Source organism: Cherax quadricarinatus, chromosome 10, assembly GCF_038502225.1.
Source record: "Cherax quadricarinatus isolate ZL_2023a chromosome 10, ASM3850222v1, whole genome shotgun sequence".
NCBI lineage: Eukaryota > Metazoa > Arthropoda > Malacostraca > Decapoda > Parastacidae > Cherax > Cherax quadricarinatus.
Genome location: NC_091301.1, coordinates 44,430,283 through 44,448,048, shown reverse-complemented (window position 1 = coordinate 44,448,048; position 17,766 = coordinate 44,430,283). Strand labels below are relative to the sequence as shown.

The following is a 17,766-nucleotide window of genomic DNA, read 5'->3' as shown; positions in this document are numbered from 1 at the left end:
CCTACATACTTGTGGACAACTTTAAATACATATGCAGTGTAGGTAAAAGATTTAACATTAGTTTCCCTACACCAGAGTGTATGAGGTGGCAGTAGCAAAGCCGCACTGGTTACTCAGTGCATTTTCATGACAATGTACAGTGGACACTCGACCAGCGATGGCATCGATTAACGATAAATCTGACTAGCGATACATTTTATCGCAAAAATTTTGCCTCGATTAGCGCTAAAAAACTCGACCATCACTATTCGTTACATCTGAGACGCGTCCACTTCTGGCCAGTGTTTACAAGCCAGCCAGCCACAGCGGTCGCTTCCAAGCATACAATCGGAACATTTCATATTATCACAGCCTTTTTAGTGATTGCACCTGCAAAATAAGTCACCATGGGCCCCAAGAAAGCTTCTAGTGCCAACCCTACAGCAAAAAGGGTGAGAATTACTATGGATATGAAGAAAGAGATCATTGCTAAGTATGAAAGTGGAGTACATGTCTCCGAGCTGGCCAGGCTGTACACAAAACCCCAATCGACCATCGCTACTATTGTGGCCAAGAAAACGGCAATCAAGGAAGCTGTTCTTGCCAAAGGTGCAACTATGTTTTCGAAACTGAGATCGCAAGTGATAGAAGATGTTGAGAGACTGTTATTGGTATGGATAAACGAAAAACAGATAGCAGGAGATAGCATCTCTCAAGCGATCATGTGTGAAAAGGCTAGGAAGTTGCATGACGATTTAATTAGAAAAATGCCAGCAACTAGTGGTGATGTGAGTGAATTTAAGGCCAGCAAAGGTTGGTTTGAGAGATTTAAGAATCGTAGTGGCATACATAGTGTGATAAGGCATGGTGAGGCTGCCAGTTTGGACCAAAAAGCAGCTGAAAAATATGTGCAGGAATTCAAGGAGTACATAGACAGTGAAGGACTGAAACCTGAACAAGTGTTTAATGGTGACACTGACAATGTTGTGAAACACTTTAGGAATGTCATAAAGGAACGGGATGTACAGGCCTCTATGGGCAGATATGTTGTGCGACAGAGGTCCAGTGACTCTCAAGCTGGTCGTAGTGGCATTAAAAGAAGGGAAGTAACCCCGAAAAAGGACTTGCCACCTCAAGTCCTAATGGAAGGGGGATTCCCCTTCTAAACACTAAGACCATCAACACACTCCCCTCTTCCCATCCTATCAATCATCACCAGATCTTCAATAAAGGTAAGTGTCATGTAACTGTGCATGTCTTCGTCAGTTTGTGTGTATTAAAATTAATATTTCATGTGTTAAAATTTTTTTTTTCAATACTTTTGGGTGTCTTGCACGGATTAATTTGATTTCCATTATTTCGTAAGGGGGAAATTAACTTGACTAAAGATTATTCTGACTAACGATGAGCTCTCAGGAACGGATTAGTAGCGTTAGTCAAGGGTCCACTGTATAGGTAATTACCTAAGTGTTCATAACATTTAGAATAGGACAAATCTAAGTCACATGAAAAATTAATTTTATAAATAACTTTCCATTTTCACTTTTTCAATTATTTAAATCTCATTTTTAAATAGTTCTTTAAAGAAATATTTTTAGTACAAAATTTATTTTGTACTTGCAGTACAACTCTTCAGCTGTCAAAACTTCTCCATTTTTTCATCACAAATATGGAGTAAGTTCAGTACTCATTAAACTGTATTAGACAAGTACGATCATGCCAATTAATTACCAGAATTAACCCTTAAACGGTCCAAACGTATATGTACGTTCACGCGCATAGCGCCCAAACGTATATATACGTTTTATTTTTCATTCGTTCAAAATTAGCGCGATAGGCCTGAGTCGCCTAGACATGAGAGAATAGGTATGCGCACTCAGTGTGTGCAGTATACAAAAAATCTGGGACGCCTGGGTACCACATGGTAGGACCAGTTACATTCAGCTCCATCCTGGGTCAACATCATGGCACATCCTCGTGATTTACTCACGCCTCATCGTATTAACACACTACTATTCGAGGAAAGTGATAGAGATCGTGAGTTTAGTGGATTTGACACCAATTGGGCCAGTAATATTCAAGGAATTAGTGAAAATATCAACGATGAATTTGGTAGGGTATGCAAAAGAAGAAAAAAGTGAATACAGGAAAGAGTAAGGTTATGAGGATAACATAAAGATTAGGTGATGAAAGATTGGATATCAGATTGGAGGGAGAGAGTATGGAGGTGGTGAATGTATTCAGATATTTGGGAGTGGACATGTCAGCGGATGGGTCTATGAAAGATGAGGTGAATCATAGAATTGATGAGGGGAAAAGGGTGAGTGGTGCACTTAGGAGTCTGTGGAGACAAAGAACTTTGTCCTTGGAGGCAAAGAGGGGAATGTATGAGAGTATAGTTTTACCATCGCTCTTATATGGGTGTGAAGCATGGGTGATGAATGTTGTAGCGAGGAGAAGGCTGGAGGCAGTGGAGATGTCATGTCTGAGGGCAATGTGTGGTGTGAATATAATGCAGAGAATTCGTAGTTTGGAAGTTAGGAGGAGGTGCAGGATTACCAAAACTGTTGTCCAGAGGGCTGAGGAAGGGTTGTTGAGGTGGTTCGGACATGTAGAGAGAATGGAGCGAAACAGAATGACTTCAAGAGTGATGTAAGTGATGATGAGATTGATTTTATGCCAATTGAGGATTCGTCTAGTGATAGTGACGTTCATTATTCACCAGTGAAACATACTTTTAGGCGTCGTTATCTACGTTCAGGCAGTGTTCCATATGCAATCCCCAAGGGTCGTGGCAGGTCACGATCCAAAACCCCGGCCACTGATAGTGAAAGTGATCACGAAGGGGAGTATGCGGGGATGGAGGAAGTAGTGGTGGGTGGCATGGTGCCTGGACCACATGGCGCAGTGGGTGGACAGACAAAGGACTGCCCAGCACCCCCTCAACCATGTGCTGCCTCCACTCCTCTCCCTCCTCCTCCTGCCCCCCCTCGCCCCATGCCACAGGTCCACCCTGCACCATGTGATCGTGAGTGGAACTGGACACAAAGTATATTCGTGCCACAGCCTTGTGATTTTGATGCTAGTGGAAGTGGTATCCAGCCAAAATGTCCCATAACAAATGAGTCTACAGAGTTAGACTATTTCCAGTTGTACTTTGACGAGCCTATAATGAACTTGATAGTGACTCAGACAAACATTTATTACCAATATGTCATGAACAACACAGCAGAGGTTGGAAAATCATCACTGCTGCACAGGTGGAAAGACACAACAGTGGCTGAAATGTATTTATTCCTTGCCACTGTCATGCTTATGCCACATATCTATAAGAACAATATATGTAATTACTGGTGTACAGACCACTTCATCAGTACTCCAGTTTTCCGTGACCTCCTTCCCTGCAACAGATTCACTCTGTTGCTACGAATGTTGCACTTCGCAGACAGAAATGACCTTCTATACAAAATCCGGGAAGTGTTTATGTATTTGAAGCAGAAATTCAGTGTATACTTTTATCCCTTCAAGAACATTGTTGTTGATGAGTCCTTGATTCTGTTCAAGGGATGCCTGTCATTCATGCAATATATACCGAGCAAACGTAATAGCTTTGGTATAAAACTTTTTGTTATGTGTGACTGTGAGAGTGGTCTTGTGTTGGATGTAATTGTATACACAGGGAAAAACACACTCGATGATGACAAAAGGATGTTGGGCATTTCCGGTGATGTTGTTCGCAGGATGATGGAACCATACCTTGGCAAGGGCCATACATTGTACACAGACAACTGGTATACAAGCCCTATGCTTGCTGATTTCCTACTTGTGAACAATACTGATATATGCGGAACAGTGAGAAGGAATAGGAAACATATGCCAAGGTTCACTGGAGGCAGTGCTGAAGGTGAAGTGCAAGCGTTTCATGCTAATGACATCATGGCACTGACGTGGCATGACAAACGAGACGTGACATTGCTATCAACCATCCACAGAAACGAGATGGTACAAACATACAGACTGAGCAAGTTCAACAACGAACCTATTGTGAAGCCACTTGCTGTCATGGACTCTACAAACAATATGCGACTAGTTGACAAGTGTGACATGATGATAGGGTTTGTTGACTGTGTGCGTAGGAGTCGCAAGTGGTATATAAAACTGTTTTTTCACCTTGTAGACATTGCAGTGCTCAATGCATTCAATACGTACGAAGTAAAGACTGGAAAACGACAACGTTTTGCAGATTTCTCTCTGAATCTCGTCAAACAGATAGCAAGAAAGTATGGTACCACACCTGTACCTTCCCCTCAACAGTGACATGTTACACCACAACCTGTCCCCCAACCACAGCCAGTGGGGGAAGTGCCAGACCGAATCACTCCTAACTGTCACTATCTGGTACCAATACCACCTACCCAAAAGAAGAAGAATGCCCAGAAAAAGTGTGTTGTGTGTGCTACCACCAAAAAACGACCCCAACAGCGGACACTGGTGACACATGATTCATGTGTCACCAGTGTGGGGGTGGCACTCTGTATGAATCCATGCTTCATGGAGTATCATACACTTGTGGAGTTCTAGAAACATAAGTGGGACATGTAAATACTTGTATATAGTTGTAGATAATAATGTGTGATTCAGCCAGGTGTGCAAAATCACCTGTCAGTGTGTACATGTGTGTTTATGACAATATGATAAAAATTTCGTATGTAATATTGGTGTATAAACAAAAATTGGCATTGATATCAAATGACTTACTATGAAACATAATTATCATATCATGAAAACCAAGAAAATTAAAAAAAAAATGGAAGAAAACGGTAAATATGTTGAATTTCTGCAAGCAGCAGTGCTCCATGTTGCCGTCAGGTGATCGCCAAGTGCCAACTTCGTGGCCTCATACTTCGGTAAATACTGACCCTAAATTATTTTTTTTATGCTAAAACACTTTAAAAATGTGGTCTTTTTTCTATATAAAAAAAAAAAGATTTTTTTTTTTTTTTAAATATTCGGGGCGCTGCACGAGTGAACATATATATACGTTTGGACCATTTAAGGGTTAAACAAAATAAAGACTGCATAAAAGAAGTAGCTTAAAGCATGATATACCTTCACTGGCAAAAATATTCATACTAAGTTGAACTAAACATTCGTGCTATCTACCACAATGTAGATACCAGCTCAGTGTAGTGGGAACGGCAGTAGCCCTGAGAGTTACCTCAGTGTTGCCAATGCAGGGTCCCTTACTGACCTCGTAGACATGCGTTGCCTAGTCAACAAAACAGTCGCACTTCCCTCTGGAACACTAAGGGGAGTGAGGGGCAGCAGCAGGAGCTCACGACACAGCTCCAAGATTGGAAGAGATGCCAAGAGAGGCGGCGGTAGTGCCTCTGAAGACTATGCAGAAATTGTCGATGATGAGGGCAACTTCTGTACTCTGAAGACCACAGATGACGAGCAGAAGCGCTGAAGTGTACATCGAAGAAATCATTGGAGAGGGTCAGTTTAGTGATGCGGGAAGTGTATGCTGACTCCTGCTCAGGGACTAACTCGAGCTACAGAGGCTAGTGTGTCAGAAGAGTATGCTGACTCCTGCTCAGGTACTAGCTTGCATAACAGAGGCTGGTATGTCAGGAGGCGTATGCAGGCTTCTTTGTCTCCCCGCAGCTGTGCCACATCACAAGTTGCTGAAGCAACAACTCCAGCCGTAACTGAGACAGGAAGACAATCGCTGGCTCACACACGAGGAAAACAATATGAGAAAGCACATGTTGCTTGCCATAAGTACCTTTGACAAGTCCGACTCAGAGAGCGACTTCCCCATCATAGACATCCTGTCAAGAGCACTGTTAAAGTCTCAAGTGACAGTAATTTGACCACTCCTTTATTACTCCTGTAGGCATTCTTTGAAGAATTCTCCGTCGCGTCACCTGTGACTGAGGGTGTCGGCAGTGACTAACATCTCACTCTTGAGTGTAGTCACCCAAGGTTGTAGCGTCATCCGTGACTAGTGTCATCATTGACTAACACCTTATCTCCGCTCATTACTCATCACGTACGGCCAGTGGTGATAACCTCACACCACACTGTTTCCATAAAAGCTTGAACAAATACAAGTCTTGTTTCTCATCTTAGTCTTTAATGTCGGCAAAGTGTCGACAATAAGACCAATACTAAAATGATTTCTACATACAGAAATTGCACACAGAGGCACCAGCAGTATCAGCCAGACCAGTAGCTGAACCAGCAATACCAACAAGGCTGCAGAACAGATTAATGAAGTCCTCATTAACCTGCAGCAGACATAAAGGAACTAGAGAGTAGGTTCTGTTTCTAAATGTCATTACTTGTATCCTTTCAATATACCAACTGTAATGATATGCTTCATCCCAGGACAGCAGTGACTCACCGAAAATGACTGAAATTCTTGGTCATACTAGGGGCGCGAGCAGCAGCACCAACCATGCTAGTTCCTGTTGTGTGGATGCTCTTGGCTACTCCGACACATGATGAGACAATCAAACCAATCTTCATAGCTCCAAACTTACAGGGAGGCACCCACCAAGAACCTGTCAAAATCAATCCTTTCACTGGACTCAGTAATGGTGTCGCCAATACCATACCATCAGAGTGAGTGTGAGTGAAAGCCAAACATCAGTAGACATCATTGCTGGGAGTCACTAAACAATGAAGTTAGCAAAGTCCCGATCTAGAGCTCTCTTTACAGATTGCCATACTTTAGCTTTTTTAGGACATCCATTTTAATCAGAAAGAAGGAACTTCAATTTGTTGTGGTAACATACCGCATTGATCCTTTTCCTTGGATCAGATTCCCGGATGCAGGGTGCCCATTTATTGGGTGGAGTATAGATCAAGATCCTGGACAGGCCCCCATTTATTACGATATGGAGTGTTTAATATTGGGTTACTGATACTTGATGGGGTATCAGTTGGTAGGTTGGCCATTGTCTAGGGGTAGCTCCATAGCAACAAGGTTTTAGTGCTGCAAATATAGCAGTTTTAAGCACTTTCATTGTTAACCTTCTTTCTGTAGGATGGCCAAAACTCAAATAAAATCTGTCTTTAATAACAATAAAAACTTACATAAGATCTTCATATATCTATGAACTATATCTTAATTAAAATAGAGCAATAAAATTGCTTTTTCCTTTACACATAAAGGATACTATTACATATATACACAGCTATTATTATGACACAAGAGTTTACTGGGAAAACATTCCCAGTAGTAGAGTTAGGCAATCAATCTGTTGTTAAGATAGGATTTTAGGTAATATGATCAGTGAACTCTTAGGAATCAGAGATCAGACTAGAAGTGAGAGTGCTAGTCTGAGTGAGTGTGGTGAAGCTACTCAGAGCAAGTGCGGTGAACCTACTCCAAGCAAGGGTGGTGAATCTACTCCGAGCAAGGGTGGTGAACCTACTCGGAGCAAGGGTGGTGTGCCTACTCAGAGCAAGGGTTGTGAACCTACTGACAGTACCACTGAGTGGTAAGCTGACGTCAGGTTGGTCACATGACCGAGGGAGACATCAGTACCTGAACTAGTAACTGGCGCTCTAACTAGTAGTTTCCCACTACATGAAAACACTTAATATAGACTAACAAAACATATTAGCATTAATATTAGCCTTAACATATATTATTATAAGAAAAAGGAGCACGCAGAATTTACCTCCGTCGTCTTCGCTCCGCTGCTCTCTCTTTACCTTCCCTTCTCACTGATGGACCCACCTTTCATCCGGACTCTCATTGACTTTTTGACAACAACTGACTTACTCCACAAACTCTGATGATACCTTCAGCACTTTCTACCTCAATCTCTTGCTACCCTCTACCCCCGCACTATCCCCTGCCCCGCTGTTTTCTGTAACCTACTAATCATCCCTCCCCCCTTCTGCCGCCCAATACCCTCGCTTCCTTCCCTACCCTGCAGCAGTGTATAGCCCTTGTGGCTTAGCGCTTCTTTTTTATTATAATAATGTAAAATATAACCGGTATGGCCATACTTGTAACAAGCAGTAATACTAGCACCAGCAGCAGTAATAGTAGCACCAGCAGCAGTAATAGTAGCACCAGCTGCAGTAATAGTAGCACTAGCAGCAGTAATACTAGCACCAGCAGCAGTAATACTAGCACCAGCAGCAGTAATACTAGCACCAGCAGCAGTAATACTAGCACCAGCAGCAGTAATAGCACCAGCAGCAGTAGTAATAGTGGCACTAGCATCAGTAATAGCACCAGCAGCAGTAGTAATAGTAGCACCAGCACCAGAAGTAATAGCCACAGCAACAGTAATAGCTGCAGCAGCAGAAGTAATAGCAGCAGAGGTAATAGCAACAGCAGCAGCAGAAGTAATGGCAGCAGCAACAGTAGCAGCAGGAGTAATAGCAACAGAAGTAATAGCAACAACAGAAGCAATAGCATCAGCAATAGCAGAGGCAGCAGCAATAGTTGTAGGAGCATCAGCAATAGTTGTAGGAGCATCAGCAATAGCAGTAGCAGTTGCAACCATAGCAATGGCAGCAGCAATAGCTGTAATAGCAGCAGCAATAGTAGGAGCAGTAGCAATAACAGCAACAGAAGTAATAGCAGCAACAGAAATAAAAGCAGCAGAAGTAATAGCAACAGCAGTAATAGCAACAATAGCAGAGCCAACAGAAATAGCAATAGTAGCAGCAACAGTAGCAATGGCAGCAGCAGTAGTAGCAGCAGTAGCAATAGCAGCTGCAATAGCAGCAGTAATAGCAGCAGCAGCTGCAATAGCAGCAGTAATAGCAGCAGTAGCAATAGCTGCAATAGCAGTAATAGCAGCAGTAGCAATAGCTGCAATAGCAGCAGCAGTAGCAATAGCTGCAATAGCAGCAGCAATAACAGCAGCAGTAGCAATATCTTCATCATTCAATCATCATCATCCAATCATGATGCATCAGTTTGGTTACTAAACAAGTAGTTTGTGATAAACGTATGCAGCAAGCTAGTTTTGCTCCCTTCCTCCCAGGTCTCCTCCATCACTCCCTGCCACTGCTCCTCCATCACTCCACTTCTCCCACTACTTTTTCTTCTTGTTTCTTATTTAAGGTTTGTGTACATGTCATAAAAATATTTTTACAGTGGTCTTGAGGGCACAAGGATGCTGTGGCTAGAAAAGAACATAAGAAAGAAGGAACACTGCAGCAGGCCTACTGGCCCCATGTGAAGCAGGTCCAATTCTCCCCTCAGCCCAAGTCAATGCCTTAACCTAGTCAGGTCAGGTCACTTTCACTTAACCCTTTGAGGGTTTTCGTCGTACTAGTACGTCTTACGCGTAGGGGTTTTTGACGTACTAGTACTCATAAATTCTAGCGGCCTCAAATCTATTGGGAGAAAGCTGGTAGGCCTTCATATGAAAGAATGGGTCTATGTGGTCAGTGTGCACAGTCTAAAAAAAATCCTGCAGCACACAGTGCATAATGAGAAAAAAAAAAATTTTACCGTTTTTTTTTTAATAAATCAGCGACTTTGCAGTGTATTTTCGTATGGTATTTATTGTTGTATTCTAGTTTTCTTGGTCTCATTTTATAGAATGGAAGACATATTACAGAAATTGAGATGATTTTGACTGGTTTTACAATGAAAGGTGCCTTGAAATTGAGCTCAAAGTAGCAGAAATGTTCGATTTTTACCAAACTTCAAAAGTAAACAAATCGTGCCGAGCATGCAATACACGTCAACTGGTGAGTCTAATATTCTTTCACAAGTGCACCAATAATATTTATACCATTTTTTACACTAATGCAGTAGTCTGCATAACAGTAAATCTTATATTTTTTGTGAGAATAAAAATTCAAAGTGGAAAGAAAAGGAATATAAGAGGGGCCTTGAGACGTGACTAATGACTAGAGGAAATGTCATTTTAGTGCCAGGAATGTGTTTCTTGTTTATTCTGGACACTATTCGGAAATTGGCATCTTTTGAAATTTGTGTGAAATTGGCAAAATTGCTAAATTCTGACCAATGTACTGGATAGTTGAATTTATAAATGGGTGGTTTCTTGCACTCATTCGATAGAAAAAATGGAGTTCTAGCGGAATATTCATGTTTTTTGTCGACTAGTACAGTGAAATTGGCCGAAAATGGGTCTCAAAGTGGGCAAAATCGCCGATGCGTAAACATCGCCGAGACCGCTAACTTTGCGAGAGCATAATTCCGTAAGTTTTCTATCAAATTTCAAACTTTTGGTGTCATTATGATCGGGACAAGATTCTCTATCTTTTCATAAGAGAAAATAATTTTTTTTTTTTTTTAAATTTGGCCGACCCTGAGAACGAGTTTCGGAGAGGGCCTGTCGACCCTCAAAGGGTTAAAGGAGCAGCATGACATCTGACCTAGTAGCACAGGCTAGTCGGGTCCAACTCACACCCACCCGCACATCATAATCTTGGGTATCTTTAAAAACTGGTTGGACAAATATACGAGTAAGAAGGATTGAAGTGGAGATAGACCTGCTTAGCATGGACCAGTAAGCTGAACAACCACTGTGAAAAGAATAGTGAACTTTGCACTTGCAAGTTCAATATTCTTTTCACAATGGTTGTTCTGCATATTATGATATCACCTGTTTACTGTGATCATATTGCATGGACCAGTAAGTTTACTGCAATGCTGAAAATTGAGACACTTTTGCAACATATGGGATTCTTTATTGAGATTCCCATATGTTGCCAAAGTGTCTCAGTCTTCAACTTATCAGTTAATATAATAATAATAATAATATAATTAGCTGTTGGAGTGTGAGCAGGGTAATATTTAGTGAAGGGATTCAGGGAAACTGGCACTTTTTGGAGATACTAGTCTACTTCCTTCTTGAAAACTTCTACCTAATATTTCTGGTACCCACTAGTAACAGGTAGTCATTGGCAAACTTGTAACTATTTTCTTTCATGTTCAAAAAAGTTAAATTAATTAGAAAAGATTCACACTAGCTAAAGTCATAAAATAGGAGAAGGGCAATAATTGTTGCCTCTTAACATTTCTGACATTTTACATACAAGATTTCTGTAAAATGGGTTATAAATGTTTATTTCCTTTCAAAATGTATATTTAGCTGTGAAAAGGAAGGCAGAAATTTCCTTTTTATTAAAGATTTGCATGGTAAGGAAAAGCTTATATTGATGAATCTCAAATAATTTTTTATATCCATTTAGAATTTTATGTATCTTTTGATTTGGTGCATTGGTAGCATTGCTGGTCATCTCACACTGAGGCAGGGTGACCCAAAAAAGAAAGACTTTCACCGTCATTCACATTACCACTCGCTTGCCAGAGGTTTGTAGATGTGACATTTCAGATGTCTATCCAAACAGCAAATATCTCCACCCCTTCAAACACACAAGGTAACAGGTATATCTTGTTACTTCTACTTACACTTAGATCACACTACACATGCAGGTACATGTATACACAGCACACCCATCTGAGTGTTCTGTTTTCTTAATAGTCCTTGTTCTTATTTATTTCCATTCATCTCCATGGGGAAGTGAATAAGAATCCTTCCGCCGTAAGCCATGTGTGTCGTAAGAGGCAACTAAAATGCTGGAAGCAAGGGGCTGGTAACCTCTTCTGTATAAATTACTAGATTTAAAAAGAAAAATTTTCATTTTTCTTTTTAGGTCACCCTGCCTTGGTGGAATATAGCCAGTTCATTTGAGAAAAAAAAATTGAGTAACTGTTGTTTAAGTTTATCAGTGATCTTTAATACATTTGCTTATTTCACACTTTGCTCTTTTCACATTTTGATTACAACATTTTTTCCTTTTTTTTTACATTTTTTTTTTTTTTTTTTTTTTTTTGACAGCTTGAAGAGAAACGGTATTTTCATCCCCTGGAAGAACATCGTCATTGGTGTCCATGGGTGATCAAGATTCAATTAGAAAACACTGTCATGAAACAAGGATATGAAATGGTTATTGATCAAATAAAAGAATTGATTTATTTATCAAATAGAAAAGATTTAAGCTCATCGGAAAAATACGTAAGTATGTATATGTTAACTACTTTTCCTCCCCTATTTTTCCTAGATGTACATACAGTGGAACCTTAACTTACAAATGTCCCAGCGTACGAGTTTTTTGAGATATGAGCCATCGATAGGTTGATTCTTTGCTCTGAGTTACGAGCCAACATTTGAGTTATGAGCCAGCTCCCCAACCCCCCCCACTTCCCCCTCAACCCAAAACCTGGACACCTCTCTTGTTTATCTATGATTTCATGCTTTAATTCCATAGAAATCATCATCTTTTTCTTCTCAGCACTGTCCTTTACACTTAGTACTTTCTTAGGACTCATGGTCAGAAAATTTGGCCAAATGACTGTCAAAAATGCTCTCATTGTTATAATAATGTATTATTATTACTAATTTAGGGAACTGAAGCTCTATAGTTAGTGATTATTATTATTATTATTATTATTATTATTATTATTATTGATAATAATTTAGTGAACTGAAGCCCCTCACCAGCGCCAAGGTTCCTTGATGCTGGTGAGGGGCTCTTGATCTAGAGAATTGGATATGTGCTCTAGTTCCCTAAATTAATAATAATAATAGTAATAATAATTATAATAACAATAGAGCTTCAGTTCCCTAAATTATCAATAATAATAATTATAATTACGTATTATTACAATTACGTATGTATTATGTACATAATACGTACGTAATAATTATGAATGCTGCCACTAGTTAGCGCACCTGGTTTCAAAACATCCGGGAAGCAGTACACATGTTTACATCACTGTGGGAACAGTTCTCTCCTGCTTTTTTTTACATTTTTGACAGTCATTTGGCCAAATTTCGCTTTTCTAACCATTGGTCCTAAGAAAATAAGTGCAAAGGACAGTGCTGAGAAGAAAAAGATGATGATTTCCATGGAATTAAAGCATGAAACCATAGATAAACATAAGCAAGGTGCATGAGTTGTTCATTTATCCAGACAATACCAGCACAGTACAGTGGTCCCTCAATAATCGTCCATAATCCATTCCTGGAAGTGGGACTATTATCGAAATGGACGATTTACAAATCAATTTTCCCCACAAGAAATAATGTAAATTCAATTAATCCGTTCGTGACACCCAGAAGTATTTAAACAAAAAAATTTTTTACATGAAATATAGATGTAGTACATAAACAATACAGTGGCACATGGTGAATTAAACATTAACAGAATAACACTTACCTTTATTGGCGATTCTTCTTTGTGTATGGAAGACTGGAGAATGAGACTGATTGGATGAATTACTGTTTGGAAGGGGAATCCCCTTCCATCAACACCTCGGGTACCAATTGCTTTTCTGGGGTTGCTTCTCTTCTCTGTTTCTTAATGCCACTAGGACCACCTTGTGAGTCACTGGAGTCCTGTCTCACAAAAAAACTGTCCAGAGAGCTCTGTTTCTGGCATCTCTTTAAAACTTCCCTAAAATGGGCCAAGACTCTGTCACTGTACAAGTTGCCGATATGGCTTGCAACATCCTTCTCTGGGTGATGTTTCTCCATAAATCTTTCCATCCTACCCCACATTTCAAAAATCTCCTTAATTTCTGAAGAAGGCACCTTCCTCCATCTCTCTTCCTCCTCCTCTGCAGCAAGATTCAGAGCTGCCATCTGTTGCTGTTCCTGCTGAAGCTCTTGCAGCTCCTCAGTGGTTAGCTCTGTTGTGGTCCTCCACCAACTCTTCCACATCCTCCAAACTCACATCCAACCCCATGGAAGTCCCCAGTGCCACAATGGATTTAACAACTGACATAGGCTCATCAGGGTCAGCCCCAAACCCTTCAAAATCCCTCTTGTGGACACAATCTGGCCACAATTTTCTCCAAGCAGAGTTCAAAGTCCTGGTAGTCGCTCCCTCCCAAGCCTTACCTATAAGGCTTACGCAATGGAGAATACTGAAATGTTCTTTCCAAAAATCTTGTAGGGTCAAGTGAGTGTCTGAGGTCACATTCAAGCACCTTTCAAATGTTGCTTTGGTGTAGAGTTTTTTAAAGTTTGCAATGACCTGCTGGTCCATGGGCTGGAGGAGAGGAGTGGTATTCGGGGGCAAGAACTTTACTGTGACGAACCCAAACTCTTTCAGAATTAGGTCATCCAAGTTTGGAGGATGAGCAGGTACATTATCCATTACTAGGAGGCACTTGAGATCCAATTTCTTTTCCAGGAGGTAATTCTTCACACTAGGGCCAAACACTTCATTGAACCACTCTACAAAAATTTCCCTCATGACCCATGCCTTACTATTAGATTTCCAAAACACACACAATTTACTCTTCATAACATTGTTTTTCCTGTACACTCTGGGATTTTCAGAATGGTACACTAGTAATGGCTTCACTTTGAAATCCCCACTAGCATTAGCACAGAACATTAGCATCAGCCTGTCTTTCATAGGCTTGTGTCCTGGCATTGCCTTTTCCTCTTGTGTAATGAAGGTCCTCTTTGGCATTTTCTTCCAAAAGAGGCCTGTTTCGTCACAACTGAACACTTGTTCAGGTTTCAGTCCTTCAGCCTCTATGTACTCCTGGAATTCATGCACATATTTTTCAGCCACCTTGTGGTCCGAACTGGCAGCCTCACCATGCCTTACCACACTGTGTATGCCAGTACGCTTCTTAAATCTCTCAAACCAGCCTTTGCTGGCCTTAAATTATCTCACATCACTAGTTGCAGGCAATTTCTTTACCAAATCGTCATGCAACTGCCTAGCCTTTTCACAAATAAGCGACGTCATAAGACTGTCTCCTGCTAATTGTTTCTCATTTATCCACACCAATAATAACTTCTCAACATCTTCGAGTACTGGTGATCTCATTTTTGTCAGCATATTTACCCCCTTTGCAACAACAGCGTCCTTGATTTTCTTTTTCTTGGCTATGATGGAAGATATGGTTGTACGGGATTTGTTATACATCCTGGCCAGTTAGCCCACACGTACACCACTATCATATTGTTCATTGATGTTTTTCTTAAATTCAATCGTATTTCTCACCTTTTTTACCAAAGGCTTGGCACTAGGAGCTTTATTTGGAGCCATGGTAGCTTATTTAGCACTTAAATAACTTGCAAGCACTAAAATAAATGAAATATGAAATATTTCACTGGAGCACGTGAGGGGACCGTCGCTCACTGGTAAACAATGGCACACTGGCTGGGAAGGAAAGGCCGAGGCCGCTCAGACCGTGAGTACACGTCCGGGACGAAGGACTATTAGCGAGTTACTGGACCATTTCCGAGCCAATATTTTGACGAAAAAACAGGACTATTTCCGAAATGGATGACTTTCAGGCCGGACGATTATTGAGGGACCACTGTACATCTACTATATGTACGATACTAAAGCAGAAGGAGTCGATAAAGGCTATAGCACCAGCCAAGGGTGTTAAAATAATGTCCAAGCTGCGGACCTCTGTCCATGAAAAGATGGAGAAGCTGCTGCTGACGTGGTTGAGAGAGAAACAGCTCGTAGGAGGTACCGTGACTGAGGGTATCATCTGTGAGAAGGCATGAGGCAGTGAAAAGTAAGAACAAATGAAAGAAGTGAAAAGTTAAAACAAATAGTATCAGTTATGTTCAGTGATTTAACAAAACAAATTGTATCAGTTATGTTATAAAACAAATTGTATGAGTTAAGTTCAGCGATGAAACAAAACAGTGTTGTTGTTGAAGGTTTACAGGGCCACTAACATCATACACCGCACTGTGAACCTCCCCTACACTCACCCTCCCCTACACTCACCCTCCCCTACACTCACCCTCCCCTACACTCACCCTCCCCTACACTCACCCTCCCCCACACTCACCCTCCCCCACACAACCTCCCCTACACAACCTCCCCTACACTCACCCTCCCCTACACTCACCCTCCCCCACACTCACCCTCCCCTACACTCACCCTCCCCTACACTCACCCTCCCCTACACTCACCCTCCCCTACACTCACCCTCCCCCACACTCACCCACCCCCACACTCACCCTCCCCCACACTCACCCTCCCCCACACTCACCCTCCCCCACACTCACCCTCCCCTACACTCACCCTCCCCTACACTCACCCTCCCCCACACTCACCCTCCCCCACACTCACCCTCCCCCACACTCACCCTCCCCCACACCCACCCCCCCCCACACAACCTCCCCCACACTCACCCTCACCTACACTCACCCTCCCCCACACACCCTCCCCCACACACCCTCCCCCACACTCACCCTCCCCCACACTCACCCTCCCCCACACTCACCCACCCCCACACTCACCCACCCCCCCACACAACCTCCCCCACACAACCTCCCCCACACACCCTCCCTCACACTCACCCTCCCTCACACTCACCCTCCCCCACACTCACCCTCCCCCACACTCACCCTCCCCTACACTCACCCTCCCCCACACTCACCCTCCCCCACACTCACCCTCCCCCACACTCACCCTCCCCCACACTCACCCTCCCCCACACTCACCCTCCCCCACACTCACCCTCCCCCACACTCACCCTCCCCCACACTCACCCTCCCCCACACCCTCCCCCACACTCACCCTCCCCCACACTCACCCTCCCCCACACACACCCCCCCCCACACTCACCTCCCCCACACTCACCCTCCCCCACACTCACCCTCCCCCACACTCACCCTCCCCCACACTCACCCTCCCCCACACTCACCCTCCCCCACACTCACCCTCCCCCACACAACCTCCCCCACACTCACCCTCCCCCACACTCACCCTCCCCCACACTCACCCTCCCCCACACTCACCCTCCCCCACACTCACCCTCCCCCACACTCACCCTCCCCCACACTCACCCTCCCCCACACTCACCCTCCCCCACACACCCTCCCCCACACTCACCCTCCCCCACACTCACCCTCCCCCACACTCACCCTCCCCCACACTCACCCTCCCCCACACTCACCCTCCCCCACACTCACCCTCCCCCACACAACCTCCCCCACACTCACCCTCCCCCACACTCACCCTCCCCCACACTCACCCTCCCCTACACTCACCCTCCCCCACACTCACCCTCCCCCACACTCACCCTCCCCCACACTCACCCTCCCCCACACTCACCCTCCCCCACACTCACCCTCCCCCACACTCACCCTCCCCCACACCCTCCCCCACACTCACCCTCCCCCACACTCACCCTCCCCCACACTCACCCTCCCCCACACAACCTCCCCCACACTCACCCTCCCCCACACTCACCCTCCCCCACACTCACCCTCCCCCACACTCACCCTCCCCCACACTCACCCTCCCCCACACTCACCCTCCCCCACACTCACCCTCCCCCACACTCACCCTCCCCCACACTCAACCTCTGCCTCCATCTTTGCTCCAAGTGTGTAAGTACATATACACTTTATATAAACAGTTTATTATTTCTTTACATTCTGTAGTGTATTATAATTGTGTGTTTATATACGATATTTTCAGCGTTTTCCTTAGAAAACTAGTGATTACTGCAGTTAGCCTCAAAAAATACTCCATTTTCTCTTACAATAAAAGCAGGGGAAGATACTATATAGTCAAAGTTGGACAGGAAATATGGTGGCAGAGGCAGCGGTGGTGGAACACAGTGTCTACCGCTGCCTCTGCCACCATATTATGGACTATTTTATTCATTCTAGAGTATATATCGTGTTTCTGTGTTAATTATATTGTTTATTATGATATATTAGATGAATTTTGATAGATAAATGAGCCATACAGTTGATAGCGTCATATTCA

The 17,766-nt window shown here is 43.0% G+C and overlaps 1 protein-coding gene across 3 annotated transcripts in view; it reads left to right on the top strand.

Annotated features, from left to right (window-relative positions):
- LOC128688053 (zinc finger C3HC-type protein 1) overlaps positions 1 to 17,766 on the top strand; it is a 120,939-nt gene that overhangs the window by 86,686 nt on the left and 16,487 nt on the right. For 2 of the 3 annotated variants that reach the window (XM_070083801.1, XM_070083802.1), the window contains exon 6: positions 11,835 to 12,011. The exons of the other annotated variant lie outside the window; for it this stretch is intronic. In XM_070083801.1, coding sequence (XP_069939902.1) covers positions 11,835 to 12,011 — 177 coding nt within the window. The remainder of the gene's footprint in view (positions 1 to 11,834; positions 12,012 to 17,766) is intronic. 3 annotated transcript variants of the gene reach the window in all.